At 34.2% G+C, this 15,036-nt stretch overlaps 2 protein-coding genes across 5 annotated transcripts; both read left to right on the top strand.

Moving 5' to 3' along the window:
- The first annotated feature begins 2,252 nt into the window (after window positions 1-2,252).
- LOC144573871 (serine/threonine-protein kinase AFC1-like) lies at window positions 2,253-7,398 on the top strand. 2 transcript variants are annotated; one of them, XM_078323648.1, is made up of 12 exons: window positions 2,253-2,608; window positions 3,546-3,726; window positions 3,835-3,861; window positions 4,120-4,273; window positions 4,362-4,410; window positions 4,526-4,640; window positions 5,083-5,174; window positions 5,272-5,407; window positions 5,504-5,568; window positions 5,672-5,769; window positions 5,860-5,965; window positions 7,018-7,398. In XM_078323648.1, exons 1-12 carry the CDS (start codon window positions 2,489-2,491, stop codon window positions 7,174-7,176), a joined length of 1,302 nt encoding a protein of 433 aa, XP_078179774.1. In that variant the 5' UTR covers window positions 2,253-2,488; the 3' UTR covers window positions 7,177-7,398. The 2 variants fall into 2 exon arrangements, with proteins under 2 accessions (XP_078179774.1, XP_078179781.1); XM_078323655.1 differs by lacking the exon at window positions 7,018-7,398 and adding an exon at window positions 6,808-6,876.
- A 3,391-nt stretch (window positions 7,399-10,789) lies between these two features.
- Window positions 10,790-14,112, top strand: MTP11 (Cation efflux family protein). 3 transcript variants are annotated; one of them, XM_078323666.1, is made up of 6 exons: window positions 10,790-11,109; window positions 11,568-11,683; window positions 12,372-12,617; window positions 12,809-12,889; window positions 12,983-13,216; window positions 13,622-14,112. In XM_078323666.1, exons 1-6 carry the CDS (start codon window positions 10,953-10,955, stop codon window positions 13,970-13,972), a joined length of 1,185 nt encoding a protein of 394 aa, XP_078179792.1. In that variant the 5' UTR covers window positions 10,790-10,952; the 3' UTR covers window positions 13,973-14,112. The 3 variants fall into 3 exon arrangements, with proteins under 3 accessions (XP_078179792.1, XP_078179804.1, XP_078179800.1); XM_078323678.1 differs by lacking the exon at window positions 10,790-11,109 and adding an exon at window positions 11,165-11,263; XM_078323674.1 differs by lacking the exon at window positions 10,790-11,109 and adding an exon at window positions 11,265-11,388.
- Window positions 14,113-15,036: the final 924 nt, after the last annotated feature.

A 15,036-nucleotide genomic window follows, 5' to 3' on the forward strand; every position in this document is an offset into this window, starting at 1 on the left:
AAAAAAAAAAATCTAAAATCATGAGAATTTTGGAAAATACCAGGGCTCCTAAGCCAATCTGTAGCCTCATTTTTTGGAGCACATATTGCCTAAATACATTTAATATTACAGTGCATTTTTAGGATTTTGAGAGGCCACTAAGCCACAAAACATGATTTTGGAGGCTCTGGTATTTTTTGAAATCCCCCACAAAACATGGTTTTTTTTTCTCACATGAACAGTACAAAATCAGTTCAAAATTTTTTCAATCCCATTCCTATACCAATTCTCAATACAGAACCAGCCTTAAATTGTTAATTACTTGATGGATGACTTATTGTGAAATAAATCATTGGATGTTTCAATCATTTCATGATCCAATCATATTCAATTCTATAATTGTGATATATATGAGCGGTATAAATATCATTTACTCTACCAGCAATTAAGTTTCTCTTGCAAATCTTCAAAAAATTTCAACTAATGAGAACTATTTTCAATTAGTGGTATAAATATCTTTTACCTCGAGTTTCCTCCAATATATGATCAACATAAACAACAATATTTTTATTTGTTACGATGATAATAATATTATAAACTGTAATATGTTTTAAGCTACAAGTTGAATTTTGTTGTGGAGGTGGGGGATGCATGGTTTCAATATATTTTCTGTCGATTTACTGTTTTAAAAATTAAAACGATACTTCAAGAAATTAAGATGTTTTTTTTTTTTCAAACTTCGTTTAAAAAAAAGTATCAATATTTTTTTAAAATGGGACAAATTTTATAAAATAAATGAGAGGTTCCAATATCTCATACTTTTTATACTTCATTATATCTCATATTTTATATTTTTGTTTTCAAAGTCTAAACTGTCGATCCGAACCGTTTAACATAATATTCATATTAAAATATATTTGGAGACCAAATTTTATAATTTTATGAAAAAATTTACTATTCTTTTAGATAGGTATAAAATCACTGCTTTTAAACAGTCCAAAACCAGTGATTTTGTACCTATCTTAAATAATAGTAAAATAATTTCAAAAATACAAAATTTTATTCCCGAGTATATTTTAGTATGGATATTATGTTGAACGGTTCAGATCAACAATTTGGACTTTAAAAATGAAAATATTAAATATGAGACATTATGAGGTATAAAAGGCATAAATTACACTCTAGATTCGGTATACAAATAAATATATTTCTAAAATTTTACAAATTTATACAATAAAAATAACAGTATTAGTCGTGGAATGCGTATCATCTGCATTAACTCAAAAATAAATCTTTTAAGTTAATAAATCTCAACCGTCTAATTTTAAACGGAGTCAATCCGTTTCCTGTTTATGATCTATGGGGCCCTTTAATATTAGTGCGGCTCTAGTCTACCTGAATCTTAAAGCATATTAGATGGTCATAATTTATTAACTCAAAAGATTCCCTTTTGAGTTAATGCAGAGGATACGAGTTCATTAGTTGTGCATAGATTCTTATAGAGAAACAGAGACTATCGTAATTAAGAATTTTGCTTCTGTAATTCTTCATGTACACGAACTTTCTAAATTTAGTTCCAAATAAACACGAAAACCCTTCCTCAAAAAAAAAAAAAAAAAAAAAACATATACAGTATTTCAATCTTAGATGTATATAGGAGTGTTCATTGGGTCCGGTTTAGTCGGTTTTGAACTGAACCGAATTAGTTTGGATCAAACAATTCGGTTTTTTTGGTTTAATGGTTCACTTCGTTTTTTTTTTAAAACTGAATTATAACTTTGGTTCGATTTGAAAATTTTCAAAACCGAAATAACCAAATCGACCGAATTTTTATATATTATGAATTCGATCCGGACCGTCCCTGTTTATTTCTTAATTAATTGCTTTAAATTCGGTTTATTTCTTAATATAATTCTGTTTATTATAAATCATTTGCTTTAAATAAAAAAAATAATATATTTTGGTTTGAACCAAAAAACCCCAACAAACCGAAGTAAAACTTTGGTTCAGTTCGATTCAGTTGCAATGCTAAACCAATTCGGCTCAGTTCTATTTTTAAAACCGAATTATAACTTTAGTTTGCCTAATTAACCGAACCGAACCGATGAACACACTTGTTTCTGTAATTGTTTAACCACCACCTCCTCAAAAAAATTGTTTAACCACCTAAAGCGACTACCCACGGTATTACTGAAAACACGGTACCTATGGGACCCACATGTAAATGACTGAAGTTTGGCGTACACCGATACTCTAGGAGCACCGAAAAATTTGAATACAAAGAGTTGTAATTTCTCTCTCCCCCCTTTCCCCTCTCTCCTGCTCCTCTTCGAATCTTCGATCATTTCTCAATCCCAAATTTCAACTCGATATTCCAAGAAATCGACTCCGAAATATCAAGTTCCATCTCAATATTTAGTAGATCTGTAAGTTGCTATTGATTTTACACCTTGGGAATGGTAATTTAGTTAGGACTTTTGCAATTCAAGTTTAGATCTAAGAATAAGCGATGGAGACTCAGTGGGTAGCCGAGTACCCTCATCCGACGGTCGACAAGCGGCCACGTAAGCGGCCCCGGCTAGCCTGGGATGTGCAGGCTCCGTTGCCTCCGACGACGACGATACCTAAGGTTCACTTTTATTAAGCTTAATTATCTTTTTTGTTTGATTTGTAGCTATAGCTGTAATTAGTCAAAAATTGTACTTGAGGGGTTTTTCTTAGCTCTTCTCACTTTGGTCTAAGAATAGATCTTTTCTTTTTTTAGTGTAAGATATATTTTTTTTTTTGTCAGATTGTAATTACTGTTTGTGATTGGCTCCAATCTTCGTGCCAAAAGTCTGTAAATTAAATCCGTTTTTCCCTTTCTAGTTATTGCTTTAACATTTTTTGTTGTTTGCTTGTAAAGTTAGATCTAGATCTACATATTAAAACTAGGAATATAGTTGGTCCACATATAAGCCTTAAAATTATGAAATTTTTATTTTACCTAGCGCAGGCGTATTCATAAGATTAACAAATAGTTTAGTATTATTTATTTCATTTTCTCCCAGTAGCCTTTTTAAGAGAAGAATAGGAGACTTTAGTCTTAGTGATTTATTTTCTCATCTTCTTAACTGCAGTATAACAATCAAATAGCTAAACCTTTCCCATTTTAAAAGATAGAGGTTTATTGGTTTCCCTTGGCTCATGATATGCAACATAAATCTGAGAAACTTCTTTTTGTTCTCTTTGAGTTGTTTGATTTATTTCCATCAAAGAATGATTGGAGTACTTACCGTTTTATAGCTGGTCTTTTAAGTGGCATAGTATCTACTGTTGACATTTTGGGAACACTTGCATTTTTCATTGGAAATCACAATGTTCTAAACATTTCTTGGATTTCATCGTGCATGAACTTTTGAAGTTCCATGAGGAGAGAAGTGTTCTGGTAATTAGTTACACTGGAAATACTGTAAATACACATAATTGGGCCAATTTCTTGCAAGTACTGGAACTGGCCTATACCAAGGGGGTTTTGATGGCGAAATGTATTTCTAATATGTTTACGTGAATGGTGTTTCTTGCAGACAATTCCAATGTTCTACTGTGGACAAGAGTATGTGAGTGGTAACTATATACAAAATCCGAACCCATTTATAAATACAGTTTATTACAGTGGGCCTCCCAAGAATTTATCACCGCCATGGCGACCGGATGACAAGGATGGTCACTACGTTTTTGCTGTTGGAGACAATCTCACACCTAGATGTATAGTTCTCTATATTTCTAGTCCTGAAATGGATGTATGTTATTTGCATGCTCTTTTCATTCTAGAATTAGTCTTATTGCTAATGATTTTGCTTGTTAACTTTTCAGATAGGATACTTTCCAAGATGGGTGAAGGTTAGCATTCTAATTATTATCTTCCACGAATCATCTCTAGTACATTGCAAAACAGCCTTGAGTTTTTGTCTAATTCTTTTTTCTCTCATGATCTTGAATTTTCTTTAATTCATCCTTATAATTTAATGATGTAACTCAAGGAAGGTTTGTCTTTCCTTAGCCCTTACAAATTTGTTGACATAAAAACATTAAAGCACTTATTATTTAACAGTGATTTCCTCTATACTTTACATCTGTTTGTAACTTCTTATTTAACAGGGACATTTGGTCAAGTGTTGGAATGCTGGGACCTAGGTAATCAAGAAACAGTGGCTATAAAAATTGTGCGCTCACTTCAAAAGTATCGTGAGGCTGCCATGATTGAAATTGATGTGTTACAGAAACTTTCCAGACATGACATAACTGGATCCCGGTATGAAACCTATCTCCACTTTACCTGTAATTTATGAATATCTTTTCTTTTTGATGGGCTTTTGTACAAATTCGCTTTGTCCCTGCAGCTGTGTGCAAATTCGGACTTGGTTTGACTATCGTAATCATATATGTATTGTAAGTACATGTGTACTTATAAATTGGAAAACTATATATTATGCACTGATTTAAATTTTCTCATTATCCAACTTTTATTATTCTAACAATCTGCTGTTTATTTGTCATATAATAGGTTTTCGAGAGGCTTGGTCCAAGCTTGTATGACTTCTTGCGCAGAAACAGCTACAGATCTTTTCCTATAGACCTGGTCCGTGAATTTGCCCGACAAATCTTGGAGTCGGTGGCATGTAAGTAAATACTGGTTTTAAACCTAGTCCCCAACTTGTTTGGGACTAAAGGCTTGGTTGTTGTTGTTGTAGAGTATGATTATCATGAGTTTACTTCTCTTTTTCTTGTCTATCTTTGCTTGTATATAAAGACACGTAAATACGCCTGGTCCAAAAGTATATAATCAGTATACATGGGTTTCTGATTGCATGCTGCAACAACTCTATCTCTCTGTGGTAGCCTTTACAACAACCATAGTTTTGTAAATTCTCTTGGATTAGGAATATCTGAACTCTGGTTCACTAAAAATGCCAGAATAGACAGGTGAAAAACTCTATAATGTATATACCAAAGTAAGATTGTTATTTGTTTTTTTTCACCAACTTGATTAACTTCTCAATAAATGTATAACAAAGAAAGTTAGTTTTATCAATAAATTAACTTGGCTGGTATATGATATAGTTATGCATGATTTGCGTCTTATTCACACCGATCTCAAGCCGGAGAATATTCTTCTTATTTCATCAGACGCCATCAAGATCCCAGATTATAAGGTACAACTCTTCCTTTCCTAAGCACTGATGTGTTTACTATAAATTTGTATTGATTGTAACCTTTTCATTTAAAATGTTTTTCTCAAAATCAATAAAGGATGGAGCCTTTTTCAAGAGCCTCCCAAAATACAGTGCTATAAAACTCATAGATTTTGGGAGCACCACTTTCGAGCACCAGGATCACAGTTATATAGTATCGACACGTCACTACCGTGCGCCTGAAGTAATTCTTGGTAAATATTTTTCTGTGTTCTTACATCCATTACCATTTGTGTAATAAACAAGTTTGAAGAATTGATTCCGATACTTCTTTGGTTCTCAATTTTTAGGGCTTGGCTGGAACTACCCCTGTGATATGTGGAGTATTGGTTGTATACTAGTCGAGCTCTGTTCGGTAAATTTGTTTATGACAATTTCCTGAGGTCTTTGTTGCTGTTGCTGCTGCTGTGTTTCTTCTTATTTGGTTTATTTTTCTTTTTTAAATATGTATAAAATAGGGTGAAGCATTGTTTCAGACACACGAAAACTTGGAGCACCTAGCAATGATGGAGAAGGTTCTGGGTCCACTTCCAAAGCACATGGCTGTTAGAGCTGAGTGAGAACCCTTTACATGTCACTATCCTTCACTAGTATCTTGTTCCGATATTTTAAGCCCTGCAAATCTAATATGTTTTCATTTTCTCAGCCGGAAGTCAGAGAAATATTTCAGGAGGGGGCTAAGGCTAGATTGGCCAGAAGGGGCCACTTCTAGAGAAAGCGTGCGTGCTGTTTTAAAGCTGCCTCGCCTCCAGGTTATTATTGTTTCTATGATTACTATCCTTGTTAAGGGAGAGAGGAGCAGGGTGATTTCATACATGCCCCTCAAAAACCTCAAAATTATGTATTCCCCCTTCTGAAATTCATAATATCATATTTACCCTTCTAAATTCAAAAACTCACAAATTTACCCAATTTATTGAATTTTCTATTATAACTCATTTTAAATGCCACTGTATGCGTCACAAGTAAAATAATGAATCATTTGTCCTCGGAATTAGAAGACGGAACATTTTTCTCATACAGACTACATACTTTTATTTTTGTAGTAAAGGATAAAATAGGTACTTTATAAATTTAAAATGAGTTTTAATAGACAAGTCAGTAAATTGGGTAAATTTGTGAGTTTCTGAAATTTAGAAGGGTAAAAATGATATTATGAATTTTAGAGGGGGAAATGCATAATTTCAATGTTTTTGAGGGGTATACATGAAATTCCCCCTTGTTGTTATCATTATATCTGACACAAGTGCACAGAAATGTTCAGTGTAACCCTCAAAAAGAGTCTTGTCAACTTTTTGTTCATAATAATCCTCTTCATGTTCCTCCTAAACATTGCCTTGTGCTTGCATGTGTACCATTTTTGAACCAATATACTTTTTTTGAATATAAAATAGCCATACCTCTTTTTAAAGTTGTATGCATTTCCACTATGCATGATTTCAGGCGTGCTCATTCTTAGGCCTCTTTAGCCTTGCTCCAGACAGGGGTATGTAAAGGGAGGAGAGGGGAAGCATACAAAGTTTACCTGCTCTACACCCGATTTAAAAGTTACAAAAATATAATAGTTTGTCACCTCCCCTCCCTCTCAATTTAGTGTTCTGGAGCAAGTAAATAAGAGTCGGTCAGGTTATGTCACCCCTCCCCTCCCCTCCCCTCCCCTCCCTTTACGTATCCTCTTCTGAAGCACGCTCTATTTACTGCAGTACTTCTATTTTTATTTAAAAGTTAAGAGCTCCCTTTTTTATTTATTGATTATAATTACTAGTACTACATTAGTATTACTATTAATGTTATTCTTTTGCAGAATCTAGTAATGCAGCATGTCGATCATTCTGCTGGAGATCTAATAGATCTACTACAGGGTCTTTTACGGTACGACCCAAATGAGCGGATGAAAGCAAGAGAGGCACTTCGGCACCCATTTTTCACCAGGGGCTTAAATAGACGATCTGGTCCCTATTGACCAAGCAAAAAAGATAATGAAAATTATATTTTCCTCTTGTATTTTAAATTCATTTTGTCGGTGCATCTCTGGCTAAATCTGACGCCTTTTATGCTTGATACCAAAAAAAAAAAAAAATTGAACATGGTGAGCAGTGATTAGATTAATTGAAGGCCACGGCATAAGATTTTTACCGTGTATATATAGAACAGTTGTGACCAATGATGAATATGTGGTTTTTCATCCTTCTGTGTAACACGAAGTTATTCAAGTAACTGATAGCATCTTTTTACTGAGAAATGACATTGTTCAATGTTGAAGTTGTATGCCTGAAAAGTGGCACAAAAGAAAAGAAAAAAAAAACAGAGAGAGGGGCTCGGAAAAATGGGCTTGAGGGAGTCTCGACAATTGATTTTTTAGAAAATAGAAAATCAAATAATCTGAAAACATATTGATTGTTTTTTTTATTCCAAAAAAATTATGGAACCAAAATATTAGTTTGGTCTCAAGGAGATCAAAGTTGTAATTGAATTAATGGTTAGGTTCTATTGATTTTCAGTTTTTCACAGTAACCGCACCAGCAGCTACTACATTCGAAAACTATTGAAACTGAACTAGTAATTTGGTCCCAGTGCTTGTCACACATGCACAACTTTAGTGTCATAAAAAATCAGAGACTACTCGGACCGATTTGATTCGAAAACTACTTGGTGCCATAAAAAATTCGGATAGGACCGAATCAATAAATCAATTTTATTTATTTTTCAAAGAAAAAACACATTCAATCTCTTTTCCAATATATTTTTTTAAAAAATTTCTTTAAAAAGAACTCGTCTTTATCCTGTTTGTTAATGCGTGTAATAACCAGGATTTAGTAACATGCGTCCAAAATAGACGAATGGACTCGCTCGAATGTAAATTCGGGTCGTAGCAGGCTGACGCTGTTTAACAAGTTCTCAACATATTGATAATGGAAAGTGTTGTCCACGTCAGGTGAAATATGTGACAAACATGATTTGGTTATGTGATGTGACGTGATATGATGTGATTATTATTTTTTTTTTTCACGTGACATGAACAAAATGGTAGTAGATGGTCACGTCATGCGAATAGTTATGTCACGTGTGGTCATGTCGCGACGACACGTACCGTGACACTGTTGCTTAATTTACAGTGTTATATATCGAGTAAAACTAGGGTGTTTTTAAGTTCACTAAGTCTTTTTGTGAACTACATTATAAAATTTATGAGATTGACTTTAAATGAAGAATCCGAACCGTTAAAATCCATCTGTCTTACAACTAATGCGTATATATGTAAAAGATTTAAATTTTCGAATTAATTCTGTATAGATTGAAGTAGTAAAAGAACGTTAAAAAATGAATTCATTAAAATGAATTTATAAACCTTATAATTTTGACTATTCGACTCTTATACTAAATTAATTCAAATTTTTTTTTCATATAAATATATTACACAGAAGATAGTCGGATTTTAATAGTTTAAATTTATCATTTAAAATCAATATGATAAATCTTAGGTCACCTAGTTCTACTGTGTATATCAGTATATGATATTTGTCAGCCCATAAATAGTGTGTGCGCAGCCTCGACTATTTTAATGAAGTTATACTTTGAAGATGAAAATCTTGCTTTTATTTCTTTTAATCTTGTGACTCATCCTTTGTGGACCGTAATGATTCATTGTGACGATGGTAAATTTAGAAAAACGATGTTCCTGATTATTCTATGAATAAAAGAATTTCTTGGTAGCGATAACGTCATTAGCTTTTGACGGTTTTGCAACTGAAAAATGGTACATAAACCATAATAAAATTTTCTCATGTTTTAAAATTATGAACATGATACAGATCATAGTCACAAGATTCACAAATTATTTACGAATTAAATCCGAATAATTCGTTTTTTTAGTGATGTCGAACCGAACACTGAATTAAACCCGAATAATTCACAAATTTTACGAATTTTTCTCAAATTTAAAAATTATTCACGATTTTTTTTCGAATTTTTCTTAGAACAAATTTCTTTTTGCTCTCTTGCAAAATTGAGATCTCTGATCCGAATAATTCCGAATTATTTCCGAATTATATCCGAACTATTCCCGAATCACGAATTTTTGATCTCGCCGAACCGAATCCAAATAATTCATTTATCACTATGATACAGACAATGCAAAATAACATAACACATCAAATGTAAAGTTTGTAATATAAGCATGATCAATCTGTTCTTCTTCTTCTTGTTTTTAATCATTCTAAAATGAAATGAAAATAAAAAATAAATCTTTTTATTCATGGCCCATAATAATCTTATCTTATTTAAATCCATTCAAACCCGCAACATAGATTGCTGCTGGGATAGCGAACCAGAATATTTTCGTCTCGTGCTAGGTAGCACGAGCATCTTGACTCCTGGCACGTGTAGGCCCGTGAAAAACGAATTCGTATCCTCTACGTTAACTCAAAAAAGAATCTTTTTGAGTTAATGCATCTAGACCGTCCGATCAGATTTAAGATTCCTGCGAATTAAATCCGCACCAATATTAAAGACTCCTATGTTATAGGCGACGACAGGATGGACTCCGTTAACAATCGGACGGCTGGTATGTATTAACTCAAAAGATGCTCTTTTGAGTTAATGCAGACGATGCGGACTCGTGAAAAACATGCAGCCCTGTTGTCAAAAGCACGTTTGTAGGCTGCAGCTCAAATTATTGTTCCTTGTAGCCCTGGACTTCTTTATTGCCTCGAATGTAATAAGTTCTCTATGACAGGTGGGGCCGATCGAGATTCGTTGCAGGGATTTCCATTTTGCTCGGAATAAAATGGTCTTCTATAATGGGCTTGGAGCATACAGTACAATTTACACCGATGCCAATGACACATGGTTTGGCCTCTATTTAAAGCACAGGTAGCTTCCTATAATGTTCATATTCAGAAAAATACAAAATATTACAAATCCAACCTTTATTCTGGAATAATTTTTGCTAATAACAATAACCTTATTATGTTTTTTATTGTTCTAAAATAAGAGATTAGAAATATTGTGGTTTTTGCCAGGTCCCAAACCAAGGTACGCTGATTTCTCGTGTATGGTTCTGGATCCATCTAAGGTACGGATAAATGAGCGGTCTCTCATATGACGATCGGGATATCCGATAGGAATCAAGATGCTTGTATCTTTCGAATTCTATGGCTCTGAGATAACAGAATATTTATTTTTAGATCCCAAACGTTCGATCAAAATTCGCACGAATATTTATTACCGATCGGACGGTTTAGATCTAAACAGAAATATTCTGTTACCTTAGAGGCTTATGAGCTTATCTGTTTACTACTGTATTGTGGAGCCGATTATAATGAATTTTGGATTAAAATGACTAAAGAAAGGTATCTCATTTCATTGGGAGAGGGGGGGCGTCCGATGCCCATCGGACCACTTTTGTGTTTGATGGGTTCTCTTTACTGTCGGATTTGTTTTAGGATTCGTGTCCGCAATTTTGCGTCTGTTTTAAAATCCGTACACACGAATTCTAAAACAAATCTGACGGTGAGAGAACCCATCAAACACACAGAAGTTATCCGGTGGCCATCGGACAGCCCACTCTTCCCATTTCATTTCATTAAATCTATTTTCTTCGCCACTAAAAATCTAAAATGGGTGTTTGAAGGAAAAACCTTTGCAGTTCCCAGCAAGTAGGCAGAAGCCACCTTCATTCAGTTTCCCTGTTTGGTGTTTTGTTCCTTAAATCAGATCGAACTAGCTCTGATTGAAGAAATGGCGGAGCCGACGAATGACGGAGAAGAGCAAGAGCTTCTCCTGGTGGAGTCCGGCGAGAGAGAGCTCAACTGGAGGCTCAATTTCGACAGGCTCCGACCGTCGGATGTGCAGGAGAAGCCGCCACGTGGCCTCCATGACTGCCTTGGAGTGCTAGGTCTCTCTCTCTGCTTTTGTCCTCAATATAACATTCCTTTCTTTGATTCTCTGTTGTTTTTATCAAGTTTTGACCGACTGACGTCAATATTCTCTAGTAGCATGAAAAAATGTCACGTGCTTTGTCTCATAGAGGCTATTTTCTCCCTTTTTGTGTACAATTTCCTCATTTAGTGTTGAATTTTTGAATTCGAATGAAAACTTTGCTGTGAGGTGATTTTTTCATGAGGGCGTCTCTCAACTTTTAATGGACTGTTGCAAAGCAAGGAAATAGGCATGGGTAAATTTTTGCTGACTAATGATTTTTTTTTTTTCAAAATGTAGATGCTAGCCTTAATTGGCTTATTATAAATTGAAGTCTTTTCCAATGGTCTGTAGGGTTTTGACCAAATACAACAACTTATCTTAGTTCTTCAGACCTCTGGTTAGTATAATGCTTAATTTACAATTTGATTACAGCGACAGGAAGTGATGATGTTGTGGCTGAGTATTATCAGCAACAGGTTGAGATGCTAGATGGATTTAATGAAATGGATACCTTGGCCGAGCGCGGTTTCCTTCCTGGCATGTCCAAGGTTTGTTTCATTTGTTAATACTTTGATTGATTATAATATTGGCAGAATTATTTCGTAATTTTGTGTTTCTGATGAGAACCCAGAAACCAAAGAGATTCTAACCAAATTTCCCATGCACTTGACCTGCTCCATGTGCAATGAATTATTTTAGCCATTTAAGATTTGCTGTTGACCTTTCACTTATCTACATAGGCAAATCGAACATTAAATGCATGTGGTCATAAGGGGGAGTGTTAATAAAGGGCCCTAGTAACAATCACTCAAATTTAATTTTGATATCTATGAAGCAATAGCAAACTCTAAAGATAGTGTGCAAATGGCAAAAACTCAAAAATAAAAACGTAACTATTTCATTGGGGGACCAATTCTCATGGATTTAATTACCTATAACAATTCAACAAGTGTACTCATTCTATGTGATAAAACCATAGAGGAGGCAATTGCCCCTAAACTCTGTTTAATAATGTTAATTTGGTCAAATATACCTTTAATGTTGCTATCCGTTAAAGACATATTTGCTTGAACACCAATTCTAGTGTCGCTGTAAGCCGTATGAGCTATATGCACTCTTCCACTTACTCTATCATTAGTTTTAGACGCCAAATAATATTAAATGCAGTGATATATCAAGTGCATTTTCAGCCTTATTTCTACACCAACAACAAATTATAACTCTTTTCTCTTATAGGAGGAGCGCGACAAGGTAGCCAGAAGTGAAACTTTAGCCATACGCCTATCAAACATTGCGAATATGGCATTATTCTCTGCTAAGGTGTATGCATCAGTTAGGAGCGGTTCACTAGCCATTATAGCCTCCACTTTGGATTCTTTGCTTGATCTTTTATCGGGTTTCATATTGTGGTTCACTGCCTTCTCTATGCAGACTCCCAACCCATACCGTTATCCAATTGGCAAAAAGCGAATGCAACCCTTGGTCAGTCTTGCCTATGAAATATTTCATTTATTTTCAATTCTGTTTTTTTTTCCTTTCTTACATTGAAAATGCTTATTATCAAACCAAGTGAAAAACACGTCTCTTCAGAAAGTAGAATGCACCAACAACTTAATAAAGTTTTTAATATAAAATATAAGTACCTTATGTGCTCACTTATTTTGTATTCTCAGGGGATTCTTGTTTTTGCCTCTGTCATGGCAACTCTAGGTCTTCAAATTATCCTAGAATCTGTCCGCTTACTCATATCTGATGTAAGACACTTCATAATTACTTCAAAAAGTTTCTCTTTGGAAAATTAATTGCAATCATCTCACATTTCATGAACCTTGTAAAATTTTATATAGGATGATGAGTTCAGTCTGACAAGAGAGCAAGAGAAATGGGTGATTGGTATAATGCTGTCAGTGACACTTGTCAAGCTTGCACTCATGCTGTACTGCCGTTCTTTCACAAATGAGATTGTGAAGGCATATGCACAAGACCACTTCTTTGATGTGATCACAAATGTTATTGGCTTAGTTGCAGCGCTTCTTGCAAAATATGTCATAGGCTGGATTGACCCAGTTGGAGCCATTATTGTAAGTACTCCTTATTCTTCATTTCTTATAAAATGTCACAATGCAATAGTAAATAGAAATATTTAGATCTAGCTAGTACTTTCTTTCATGCATATTTGATTCTTCTAGAGCTTTTTTATTTGTCAAAGAGTATCTTTTGTCCTTGGGAAAAGTATTCCACTGTGCACCAAGGCATTTCGTTTCAGTTTTATTTTGTTCTATGTTCATCAAGTGTGTTCTCTTTGTTTGAAACTATTATGTTCGCTTTTAAAGAAACAAATATACGTCGTATATATTCCTTCTTTTTATCAGGGAGTGTTTACCAGGTTACTACCAAAGTCTCCTAAAACCTTGAAATATTTATCAGTATGCTGTCATGTTTGTTGTATGTCTTAAATTCTGAACTTTTTATTACCATTTGGACAGCTGGCTATATACACGATTCGTACCTGGTCAATGACAGTACTAGAAAATGTGAACTCTCTGGTGGGCCAATCCGCATCTCCCGAATTTCTCCAAAAACTGACATACCTGTGCTGGAATCACCACAAGGCAGTCCGACATATAGACACGGTGCGTGCCTACACCTTTGGGTCCCACTACTTCGTGGAGGTTGACATTGTGCTCCCGTCAGAGATGCAACTTAGTGAGGCCCACGACATAGGCGAGGCACTCCAAGAGAAGCTCGAGCTCTTGCCAGAGATCGAAAGGGCCTTTGTGCATTTGGATTATGAGTTCACGCATCGGCCTGAACATGCACAGACTTATCATACATAGGTTTAATACATTCATTAAGAAATCATTTATCTAGGGACATGCAAAAGTTGGTATGATTTGATGTCTTGAAATACAAGATTTTGAGCTATTTCTTCTGACAACTATTGCATTTTAGTTGACTTAATCTAATGTTTTTACGTGAAGACGTGATGCCTGATTCAGAATGATACTAGATACATGCATCAATGCTCTGCTTACATGATGAGATAATATTGTTTAGAACATTTTGCTATAAATTTGGGAACATGGATTCTAATTTAACCTGCTGTACGCCTGTACCAGTTGCTAGCTGATATAAAGGGAAATTTGACTATTCTCTGGAAAGGTGTTCAAGTGGCAGATAATGATTTTCTTGGTCTGCTTGTTTCAATTTTTGCTGGTGTTCTTGAAGCAATCTAATAGTAGATTTTAATGTACTTTCGATTATTATCATTTTTTTTATCAGGGACAATTAGAACTTTGAAAACTGCAAATTTTCAATTGATTACATATTATACGGTAACATTTGTAATACATCTTTGAATTTCAATTGAAGCCTATAATGATTTACATGCTAACATCAACTAAGCATTGTAAGTGTCAATTTTTTAAATACTGTACTCTATTAATTTTTTGCAAGTACTTTATTTTCTTTAGGAAAATATCTATGCTAAGTAGGTATATGATCCTTATTTGTCCAAGTATTATAATAGACAAATGTCCAAACTTCGAAACTTTAGTATGAATCATTGAATTTTTATTTTTATTTTTATAAGCATTTACCATTATACAACAAGCGTAACTCCTTAACTTAGCAAGTATAATCGTGTATAACAGAGTTTTAACTAAATTCTGCAAAGTCCGAATCATATACTAAATTCAGGCTGACAAATAGTATCAAGTCTTACTTGCAACTCTTTACCATGTATTAACAGAGAATTAACCCAAATTTTGTTAAGTGCACGATGCTTTTAGTTCATCAAACATAAAAACAAGTATTCCGAGGTTCCAGCACTAAAATTTTATGTGACAAAAATATTATAATAGTGAGGATTGAAGTAACAATTGAATAAAAAGAAATGCCC

The sequence above is a fragment of the Carex rostrata genome, chromosome 2 (assembly GCF_964058835.1).
Source record: "Carex rostrata chromosome 2, lpCarRost1.2, whole genome shotgun sequence".
Taxonomy (NCBI): domain Eukaryota; kingdom Viridiplantae; phylum Streptophyta; class Magnoliopsida; order Poales; family Cyperaceae; genus Carex; species Carex rostrata.

Bases quoted from the DNA above. Each gene is read 5' to 3' on its own strand.
- LOC144573871 (XM_078323648.1), top strand. From the start codon at position 2,489: ATGGAGACTCAGTGGGTAGCCGAGTACCCTCATCCGACGGTCGACAAG. The intron at 4,641-5,082 runs GTAAGTAAATAC...TATATGATATAG, and splicing joins AATCTTGGAGTCGGTGGCAT to TTATGCATGATTTGCGTCTT. The intron at 5,408-5,503 runs GTAAATATTTTT...CTCAATTTTTAG, and splicing joins TGCGCCTGAAGTAATTCTTG to GGCTTGGCTGGAACTACCCC.
- MTP11 (XM_078323666.1), top strand. From the start codon at position 10,953: ATGGCGGAGCCGACGAATGACGGAGAAGAGCAAGAGCTTCTCCTGGTG. The intron at 11,110-11,567 runs GTCTCTCTCTCT...ATTTGATTACAG, and splicing joins TGACTGCCTTGGAGTGCTAG to CGACAGGAAGTGATGATGTT. The intron at 11,684-12,371 runs GTTTGTTTCATT...TTTCTCTTATAG, and splicing joins TCCTTCCTGGCATGTCCAAG to GAGGAGCGCGACAAGGTAGC.